General features: G+C 39.8%; 1 protein-coding gene across 1 annotated transcript in view; it reads right to left on the bottom strand.

The window, feature by feature from the left end:
* Nucleotides 1-11,549, bottom strand: part of thsd7ab (thrombospondin, type I, domain containing 7Ab) — a gene marked incomplete at its 5' end in the record, with an annotated part of 51,309 nt that overhangs the window by 19,693 nt on the left and 20,067 nt on the right. The window contains 3 exon segments of the mRNA XM_014016412.1: nt 307-480; nt 8,940-9,114; nt 9,831-9,976. Coding sequence (XP_013871866.1) covers nt 307-480; nt 8,940-9,114; nt 9,831-9,976 — 495 coding nt within the window.

Below are 11,549 nucleotides of genomic sequence, written 5' to 3' on the forward strand. Positions count from 1 at the left end.
TTTACCCAGAATGCTTTGTGTGTAAATAAAATGGCTCAGTCCATGTTAAAATATATTTTTAAAAATTTACAAATCTAAACATCCTACAGTATTTTTACAGTCTTTATTTTACAGTTAAAGTATATGTTTAGCAAATAAAGTCTAATGTTACAACTAATCAGGGATCCCTTTAAGCTCCCTTTGACTTCTTGAACCGGAAACCTTCAAAACTTCAAAAACATCTTGAAACATTTGGGAGGATTTCCATTCTCTTGTACAAGTCACAGGGCTTTGCCCAAAACCCCAAAAACCTGGAGTGGTTCTTACCGGTGCAGGGCTGAGACTCCCACGCCTGGTCCGGACACTGCTGCAGGTTCTCAGGTTCCTGGGCCAACACGGCCCGCGACCGGACCTGAACAGAACCGAAGTCCACGCCCGCAGCTTTCACACAGATGCTGACGCACGAGCTCCAGTCGGACCACTCCATCAGGTAGCATTCACCTGCAGCCAAGCAGAGGAGGGGAGAGAGCGTTAAAACCAGCCCCTCACACTGAACAGGATGAAGAAATGTCCACGCTCCACGCAGGAGTTTGCTGCAGAAGAAATGTTCCTGCATCGATGAGAAGAGTTTAGATGAGTGGGTTAGCAGGTGTGCTTTAACTCATCTCTTACAGCTGTTGAAGTGTCTTGAGGAGACTGAGGAGGAGGGAGGAGTGAAGATGAGGTTGAGTTTGGATCACAGCTGATGTCTGAAGCTCAAACAGTTGGGAACACGGGTCAGGGATGATGGTGCGTGAAAGTGCTGGTGTTCTCATGCTACACAGAAAAAAGCCTGAATTTCCTCCTGAATCTCCCTGCTGTAACTCCCTGCACAGAAACCAGTCAGAGGTTTTGATTGCTGTTTGATACTCCTGCAGTTCAGCAGAGAAGACTTGGACCGACTTGTTATCTGGGGCAGCCTCTCCGTGTCTCACATCTCAGGGACCAGCAGCTGTACTTTTAGTTTTTACTTTAACTGAGGTGCTTTTAAATGAACTGTGGGGTCAGGAAAGAGTCCCATGAACAGACATGAGCTAAAAGAAAAAAAAGATTTTTGGAAATGAACCCTGCGTTTGTAGTTTGTCTTTTGGCAGCAGTGAGGAACAATAATCTCCCCTTCAGGGAGCGCTGACACTGAAAATAACAGCTTTAGATTTAAGCTGCACTGTGTGAAAACTGCTGTTATCTGGCTGCATCATAAACCAGGGAATAAGCTTTTTATTTTTTATTTATAGTAGAAACTTAGATTTTGGCCTATTTACCAAGATGTTGGTTTGCCTGAGCGCAGCTGCCTGACCTGATGGAGGCTCCGCTCCACAACACAACGCTCCGTCAGGAAGTCTGACATCATCTCATCAGACTCGACATTTGAAGTGTTAGTTTCTCCTGAAAGATGTTTTCTTCCTGTAGCGAGGGTTCACGTTTCCTGCAGAGGCATTACCTGCCACTCAAAGCCCGATCGGCAKGACCTGATGGCTTTTAAATTAGTCACGATGAAGGATTTTCATCCATATGTTCAAAGAAAATGTTGGTCCTACAGGAAAAACTGCAGGACCATATATTTCCAAATCAAAAAGAAATGGAGTTTTTAGCTGTGTAGTGTTTATACATTTATTTCTAAGCCTTTAGATTTTGAKTTTGACTCTATATTTTATACAAACAGGAAGTTTTCTAACTGTTTTATTCAAGATAAAGTTTCAGATACAGGTCTGTTGCTACGACAGTCTGTTGGAGTTTTGTCTTCTCTCCTCAACCTGAACCCTCCTATAGATTTAACCAGGGGCATGTTTTAGAAGCTTGTCTTTTTTTTTTACAAAGTTATTCTTGGTCTGCTTCAATCTAAGCTCCAGACTTGCTCCTAAAAAAGCAGAAAATGCAGTCATTTTCACACGGCTCTTTATCTGTCTCTGCCTAGAGCCAAAAGTAAAATGTGAAAAGATTTCCCAACCTTTTCTTGCTTGAATCACCTGAAAACCTGAAAACTGAAAATATGTTAAAGAACACTTCTGTGTTTCTGATTTGYAATCATTGTGGCAACAAATTATTCTGGTTACGATTATAGAAAACTATGGTGGCTACAACTCAGTCTGTTTTACAGATATAGAACTAATAATAACATGGTAGCAGAGTTATTACCATCACTATCTCATTAGATTGTAGCTACAACTCACTTATTCTCAACAAAAGATGATTTTAGTCCAAAACTCTAACATGAAAGGCGGTGGGTCATATGCATTCCTTTAAAAAATTAATTCTTAATGTTTATTTTAATGTGGATTATTAACTTCAGGTTGACTTCCTGCTAAAGCTGGGCGATAAAACGATAAATCTCACAACAGACACATGAATCAATATCAATAGAAAATACACTCACCGGCCACTTTATTAGGTACACCATGCTAGTAACGGTTTTGTGGTCATAAAGGGATGGACATGGTCAGCAACAATACTCAGGTAGGCTGTGGCGTTGCAACGATGCTCAATTGGTACCAAAGGGCCCAAAGAGTGCCAAGAAAAGATTCCCCACACCATGACACCACCACCACCAGCCTGAACYGTTGATACAAGGCAGGATGGATCCATGCTTTCATGTTGTTGACGCCAAATTCTGACCCTACCATCCGAATGTCGCAGCAGAAATCGAGACTCATCAGACCAGGCAACGTTTTTCCAATCTTCTCTTGTCAAATTTCGATGAGCTTGTGCAAATTGTAGCCTCAGTTTCCTGTTCTTAGCTGAAAGGAGTGGCACCTGGTGTGGTCTTCTGCTGCTGAAGCCCATCTGCCTCAAAGTTCGACGTACTGTGCGTTCAGAGATGCTCTTCTGCCTACCTCGGTTGTAACGGGTGGTTATTTGAGTCACTGTTGCCTTTCTATCAGCTCGAACCAGTCTGCCCATTCTCCTCTGACCTCTGGCATCAACAAGGCATTTCCGCCCACAGGACTGCCGCTCACTGGATGTTTTTTCTTTTTCGGACCATTCTCTGTAAACCCTAGAGATGGTTGTGCGTGAAAATCCCAGTAGATCAGCAGTTTCTGAAATACTCAGACCAGCCCTTCTGGCACCAACAACCATGCCACGTTCAAAGGCACTCAAATCACCTTTCTTCCCCATACTGATGCTCGGTTTGAACTGCAGGAGATTGTCTTGACCATGTCTACATGCCTAAATGCACTGAGTTGCCGCCATGTGATTGGCTGATTAGAAATTAAGTGTTAACGAGCAGTTGGACAGGTGTACCTAATAAAGTGGCCGGTGAGTGTATGTTAGAGTGTTGATAATGAAAGCTAAGGAAGTTTATGAAATTTGCGCAGGGAAATAAAAGTTATGGACAGAGCGGGATCAGAGATTGTGACAACAACACACAATAACAGCTCCTGCAGCTGTTAACTCTGCACCACCTCCTCTGTCCAAGCCGGACAAATTTATTCTAGTGTTGAACCGGGCTTCATCAGAATCAGTTTATTATTGACATTATCAATGAACAGGATTCACAGAGTAGGAATTTGCTTTGGTGTAAAGGTGCAAATAAGTATAAAATATAAAGTATAGAAAAAATACATAATGTAAAATATAAAGGATAAAAATATAAAGACATATGTACAGTAGAGTACAGTGGAGCACCAGGGTGACTGTATGTGGCATCAACTTGGATTAAGTTAATAAAATAACTTCAGTCACCACCTCAACGCGTATGAAGTTTACAAAATTTACAGCACGGAACAGAAGTTACAGACCCAAAACAAACAACAGCTTCTGCAGCCCAGCTAAGCAAGGTTGGTGGCATCAAACACACTCTTTGGTCAGATAGAAACAACCTGTTGAGGAACGGTCAGCATCAGTTTCATGTTTCACCTCAAAGCTGCTTAAGAATAAAAGAAGAATGACGTGGAGTGAACGGAGAAAACAAGTGCAGCAGCTCAAGAGGAAGTTGTGGATAAAGGAGAAAAAGTCACATCACCATCAGCTTTTTTTCTCCTGCTCTTTAGTTCAAATATGGAAAACAAAAACTAATAATAATCRATATTGACTGATAYAAAACACTTCTATCATGGTATATTTTTCTATCGTGGTACATTTTTCTATCGTAGTACATTTTTCAGCCGTATCGCCCAGCCCTACTTCCTGCATTTAGCTGTAGAGTTTGAGCTCAACATTTAAAGCGTATAATCTAAGACTCCCTTTTCTTGGCATCTTTCTTCAGATGGAAAAAAAACAGCAGGAGGCAGCAATTTCTACTATCTCATGGAGCTTGTGTTTATCCTGGCATCACCAGAGGAATGTAAAACAGCTTTAAACCTTTAATTCTGCTTTCCCACAGACGAAACATCATGTTTATTATCAATCAGCAGTAAAACCTGCAGTTTCTGCATCGACAAACAGCTGGGACTTCCTGTTTCAGCAGGAACCAGGTGGAAATGAGCTTATCTTAATAATTATAGGCATTTCCAAATTAAAAGTCACTTCCACCTTCAAAATGTACAAAATGTTCCTGTAAGCCAAAATCAGTGCTGATAAATTAATCTGTTCTCCTCCTAACTGTCAGAAATAAATGCATAAGTTCACATCRAAACAGATCTCAACTTACTGCTTTTATTTTATTATCTCAGGCACACAGATTACTGAACGTTACTTTGTGTCATTTTGTTTCCAGAGATTTAATTTCAGCTCACATCTGAAGATCAGGTGGTGCGAACAGTGAAACTAAAAACAGCTCCTCACAGTCGTGCCTCTGTTTTGGCAGGATRCTTCAACACCTGAGTGGTGTTCGCTGCTGGGGGGGGCCGTGAGGAATCATCAGACCGCAGCTCGAGCAGAAAAAAAAACCCTGGTAGGTTTCAGTCTTTGTGGGGCGGCTCACCACCAGGTGACGAGCTGCAGCTCARCTACGTCCTGATGCATCTCAGTAGTCCAGGTAAAAAATCAAAAAGAAAAAAACTGTGTAGGTCTTCTGGACGGGTTCTTCTCTAATGAAACGTTTCGTCTCTCCTCCAAGAGACTTCTTCAGTCTGAGAGTTTCAGGCAAAATTCAGGCTTTTAAGCMCTGCCTCCATGTGACTGATACATCACATGGCTATCGTTGACACCTAATTAACACCTATTGTTAACAGGGTTGGAGTAATACTGGCAATAGCAGCGTTGTAGGAGGGGGACAGCGCCGCTATTGCCAGTATCACTCCACCCCCTGTWAACAATAAGTGTTAATTAGGTGTCAACGATAGCCATGTGATGTGAGTATCAGTCACATGGAGGCAGGGCTTAAAAGCCTGAATTTTGCCTGAAACTCTCAGACTGAAGAAGTCTCTTGGAGGAGAGACGAAACGTTTCATTAGAGAAGAGCCCGTCCAGAAGACCTACACAGTTTTTTTCTTTTTGCAGCTCAGCTAATATCTGTTAATCTTCCTCTAAATTACACGTCAACACAAAGGATCAGCTTTTAACTAACCGCTTTTATAAAACGTGGGCAATCGTGTAAACGACGTGATTCTATATCTGATTAACTTTCAGGGTGGGCTCGATTCAAGATGGCTGCCATTGCTAATTAACGTTTTTAAACACAAAAATAGCTACAAATCGAGCTCTATATAGATACTGAGCTAAAACGTGATGTGATAGTAGCTGAGAGTCATCCCCCAATGCATACTTTGTTTTAAACTTTGCCCTGCAGGCTGGTGGACGATATGGATCTCTTTACAGCAGTGGTGTGTAGGAATGGGCCGGATATTGGTTTCAAGGTAAGCCAGCTACATGAAAATACTTAGGATGCCGTAAAGACGATGGCAACATGGACCGTGGAGGCAACACGTCTAACATGATCGCAGCTCCAGGTAAAGTTATGCTCTCTTGAAAGGAACGAGCTAACGTTAGCATCAGATTGTGAAACATATCACTGTGTTGCTGTGGTTTAATGCGCCGATCACAACTTGTCTGGAAAACTGTTTGAGTTGTTGGATTGTGTTTTTGATAAGTTTTAAATGAACGGCGATAAAACTAAATGCCTCTTTTAGCCGAGCAGCTCGTTAGCTGAACGTGTGTTTCATATACACRCATTTATAGTTGTGATTTCTTATTTCTGTGTGCATATAATTATAAAATCTTTACGTCAAACACCCCTTTGTCATTTAAAACACAATAAAAAACTCCCAAATTTACTTTAATAAGAAGACTTGTGCAGTATACACTGATTTGTTTTAAATAATAAAGCAATAGAAAAGCAGTTCTTACTAGATRTAAATGATACCAGGATAACTTAATTGCATTAGGTGCTAAAAATCACAAGTATAGATGCAAACAGGTAAATACAATTTCAGCATAATACCTCTGAGATCTAAAAACAGCTTCCAAAGATAAAGTTGAATATAATAGAAAAGGAATTTTCTTTTTTTATTTTTAAATACAAATTTCAAAACAAAAATTTTAAAGCTGTAATCTTTATACCGTTGTTATGGCAATATTTATTTAACAAAGACAGAAATATGTGGTCCAAGAATGAAGGTACTCCGTGAGATGATCAGCTGAGTTTTACTGCAACAACAGGAAACACAGAGAACGTGGCCTGTCTCTGTGCCTCTGCTTCTCTCTGTCACTGTCTCTCCACACTACTCACTGTGCCTCGAGAGGCCTCATATATAATATATTAACAAACACCATTATGTCATCTTAGCAAGAACTGATACAAGGTCAACGGAAAACACAAAGATAAACACAAGTGATATCTAAGAATGATTATTGTTGTTAGCAGATTTTGTTCTGACTTTAATCATTCTGTCTGCAGACGAACAGCATGTCATGAAAACTTAGGTCATTAAAGGATGTCATGAATTACTTGCTTAAACATAAAAGTATTAGCTCCATTACACCGTCATACTGCAAAACCATGATATTTTTGCCCAAGGTTATCATACCATCATGATTTCATATCATCCCAGGCCTAGTGGTGTCCAAAGTGAGTCCTCAAGGTCCGGCGTCCTGCACGTTTTAGCTGCTCTGGTTCAACACAGCTGAACCCAGTGAGTGCTTAATTAGTAAACCTCTGCAGAGCTTGAAGGCATACTGAGGAGATCTACTAATTAAGCACTCCTTAGGTTCAGCTGTGTTGAACCAGAGCAGCTAAAACATGCAGGACACCCGCCCTTGAGGACTGACTTTGGACACCACTGCTTTAAAGTGAAACTTTTTTCTTTCTTTTCTCCTGATAAAAGCTTGTGAAAAGCTACGATGGTAATAAATGCACAGTGAGATGCAAGATTTCAGGCATTACAGATGTTAAGTTCTATTCATCCACTGTAAAATTAATGAGTTAGATAAAAAAAGTTATTGAAAGCATTCAAAGTGACTCTGCCGCCCTACGATTCAGTAACTGTAAACCTGCACACAGCGCCTGATGTTCTGTTTAAATGAAGTGGATGTTTTACAGCTTTTCTGTTATGATAGTTACTTGTGATGATTTTATGTCAGCAGCTCGATAAAGCAAATAAAGCAGATTTATCTACATCAGGGGTTCTCAAAACTTTTCGGTCTGGGGACCCCTTACAATGGCGAAAAAAATTCCAGGGACCCCCTCATACCATGCTGTTTTAAAAGATAATTTATTGTCATTTCATCCCATAAATTCCATGGTAATATGTGACCCTTCATATCGACATGAGGATTACGTCAAATTTAGTCAAAATGACCTAATTAMATTTTCATATTCCTGGTTTAAGAGCTACATTTTGACACCTGGATCATCCTGATATCATCAGCTTATCCAGAGATATGACTTAATTTGTCTTGTTGGTTATGATAATACATTCCTGTTTGGTCTGAATCCTAATTTTATGTAAATTTATTGAGTATTTTTTATGTTAATATAAAGAATAAACCTCAAATATTATTTATATATTAAGATTTCCCAGTTAGAAAGAAACAAAAACATTGTTAGCTCACAGGGAAAAATTCTAAATCAGGTTTTTTGTTGCTACTGCTCAAAAAATGCTTCAAAAATGTTTTTAGGATCATATTTCAGACAGTTCATTCAAATGGTTCACTGATAAGGCATTAATTCATTATATTTTGACAAAATGCAACTCCTGCAAACTGTTAAATCAAAACCCTTTAACCCTCTATATATGTCTATTTCTCCACATCCCACTTTTGGACTTAATCCTCGTTTCGATGTGACGGGTCACATTTATATTTTTATTTAGTCTACTATGTTTGTTTTATTAGATCATTGTTCTCCATGCATTAAAAAAAAAAATCAAATTAACAATTTAGTGAAATTTTTTGAGGACCACCAAGATACCTCTCATGGGCCCCTGGGGGTCCTGGGACCCCAGTTTGAGAACCTCTGATCTACATAACTGATGAACAGTGAGGATGAGGATGCACCTGATCTGTAAAAGTAAACTGATTCATTTAAGCTGCAAACTTCAGCCGTTGGGTCAGGACTCCRGCTGATCGATTTGTTTTTCACTGCTCTCCTCACAGCACCACATTAAAATAAATAATAAGAAATTTAACCAAACCTGGAGTTTATGACCAAAAGTAAAAATGCGGCCGGTCACATCAAACAAAGGATTAAATCAAGCATTTATAGCTAACTTGTTATTTGGTCTTAATCCTATTTTTAGGTTAATCTAATGAGGAATATTTGACGTCATGATAAAGAGGAAACTTCAAACAGTATTAGGATGTTAAGATTTCTCAGCTGGAAAGGAATATAGTATATAAATAAAAATTTAATTCTCATAATTACTTGTTTAGTGGCTACTGCTAAAACAGTTCATTCAAATTATCCATTTATGTGATTTATTTATTATATTTTTAACAAAATGCAATTATTGCAAACATTTTAATTAATCTAGTTTGACAGGATGAGTCACAAATATTAAATCCTGACTGTGAGAGAGACGAGCTGCGGCGCTCTCACCACCCACCTGGACACGGGAGGACACACGCCTCTTTAAGGACGATCTGTTTGTCTCCGTCCACGGCCAGCTCCAGGCCGCCGCACAGCTCCTCGTCCACCACGCTGCTCTCGCCGTCGCCCGAGCCGTCCGACACGAAGCAGGTCAGGTTCCTGTAGCGCGTGCCGTGTCCGCATACCACGCTCTGACAGAGACGACAGGTGAAGAGTTGCCTCAGTGCACAACACAGAGTGTAACAGAGTGTAACAAAGCCACAACGTGGGCCTCAATATTCTATCTGCTTTTATTTTGTAGGAATCCTAACTAACTATGCTCTATATTTAATATTAACCTACAATAAGACACATCCCAGCAAATAAATCACTTTATTACAAAACGTCTCCAAGGACTCGGGTGAAAAAAAAAAAGTCAGGAGCCAATTTTTCGACGGCAATCAAAATGATTAAATCCTGCGTTTTYCTCTGAGGTTACAGACTTTGGATGAATTATAAATGTTTGTGTTAACTCCCTGCAGACTCCATTAAAGCTTTCAAAGTTTCACTTTGCCATAAAACACAAACGTTGGACATTTTATCGTTCCATCCTGAAGCCATGCAGTCCAAAACAAAGTGTTCAGGCAGCCAGATGTCTTGGCCGAGGTCTGAGTTTCCACTAAAGTAACGGCATTAAAGATGCATCAGATTGATCTGTGCTGTCTATGAGTGTGAGCAGGAGTTTGATGGGGCTGTTCATCAATACTGAAGAGGATTATTTTTATAAGGAATTCACGTTTTGGCTCCAGCTGTTCTGCGTATCGACCTCAGTAATCTGTTAGAGTTACGTTTTGCCCTCGCTGCCAGAGGTCGATGCCGTTGCTGAAATTTGATTGTAGTCTAATGATTTAATGATTCACGGACCCACCTCCACCCGGCACTCAGACCAGGGGCTGTACTGCCAGCGGTAGCAGGGTCGGACCGGGCAGGGCTTCCACTGCTCCATCTGGGAGGGGCAGGGCCGGCCGTCGCCCTGCGAGGCCTGGACCACGGAGCGCTGCCTCCGCATCTTACCTGCAGGGGAAACACAAGAGTGGTTTTCAGAGATATAAAGACTCTGTTTTAGATTAAACAGCTTCCTCAGACTTTCTGAAAGTTTTACACAGTTTCAGCCCAGCACCTGATGATTTTCAGTAAAATGTTTATTTTTGTTTAAGCCTCTTCACTCTGACTTTTGACTCATTTATCAACCAGGAAGTGAACCAACTTTAAATTTGATTCAGGCACTTTATTTTCAACGTGTCACAAAGGCACATCAACCAGCACCAAAATCTGTCCTGAGCAGTCAGATTATATTCACAGAGCTCTAAATACAGGTGTTAATGGAAGTGAAATGGAAACATTAACACTGAGTCGACACAGTTTCTGGATAATTAAAGACAATTAAACAGACGTTCTTTAATCAGAGTGGATTACAGGATGTTGTACAGGTGAGTTTCTCTTGGGTTTACTGTTCTGATCACTGTAAGCTAGAATGTCTCAGAACCATGTTACTGTCAAAAAACACGTCGAAATGTTGTGTATTTTAACAGAAAAATGTCCTGCTTAGATTCTAGGACGTAACGATGCACTCGAGCTCCGATTCAATTTGAAGTTCATGATTATGTTTTTATCTGTATTTTTGTCCTTGTATCAAACTAACCGTTGTTTTAGTAACATACGTTAAAATAAATGTAAAAAATAATCCTGAAGTGATCAAAAGTTATCAAGCATCAAACTGAATTTGTCTTAAAGACATAACTTTTTGTTATACAATAATAATGACATCAATTCACATTTAAAACAGTTATAATCGATTATTGATCAATTGTTACATCCCTATTAGATTCACATGTAGATTAACCTGAAGCCCTTCAGACATTGATGCATTATGACCCTCAGAAATCCATAACTGTCACTAAAACCTCTGCTTGGGGGGGTCGTTGTCAAGAGGACAGTCGGCTGCAGAGAGGGAATGTGGGGTCGGAGGTAACAGCTGGAGGTAAACTTATTTCCTTACAGCCCGCTGACTCTGACAGAAAATTGAAGCAAAGTCTCAGGAAAAAAAAATGCAATCTATGTGTGTATTCATGCGAAATGTAGGAAAATCTGTGTATTTCAAGAACAATCTGTACAACGTGTATGCATTGAAGGATGAGTAGTTCCAGATTAATCTACATGTTAATCTAAGCACTAACGAGGCCTCTCATGCAGGCCTATAAAGCGTGGAACTCCACACTACACCAAACGTTATGAATTGAAAACATCATCAGCGTCAGAATAAAAGTCCAGTTCTTTTGTGTTAAACCTTTTTTTTTTGGAATGTTGGGTACACATTTCACTGCCACAACGCAAAAACTATCAATCTTAGAAATAAGTTTAAAATACTAGATTATAGTCAGAATCTTCTCAAATTAAGGGATAATAATCTGATGACCCTGTCACACTAACGTTTTACAGACCTTATTGGGACTTTTATGATATTGGCTATACAGGTGCTGGTCATAAAATTATAATATCATGAAAAAGTAGATTTATTTCAGTAATTCCATTTAAAAAGTGAAACTTGTATATTATATTCATACATTACATACAAACTCATATATTT

This window comes from Austrofundulus limnaeus, unplaced genomic scaffold, assembly GCF_001266775.1.
Source record: "Austrofundulus limnaeus strain Quisiro unplaced genomic scaffold, Austrofundulus_limnaeus-1.0 Scaffold144, whole genome shotgun sequence".
Classification (NCBI taxonomy): Eukaryota; Metazoa; Chordata; class Actinopteri; order Cyprinodontiformes; family Rivulidae; genus Austrofundulus; species Austrofundulus limnaeus.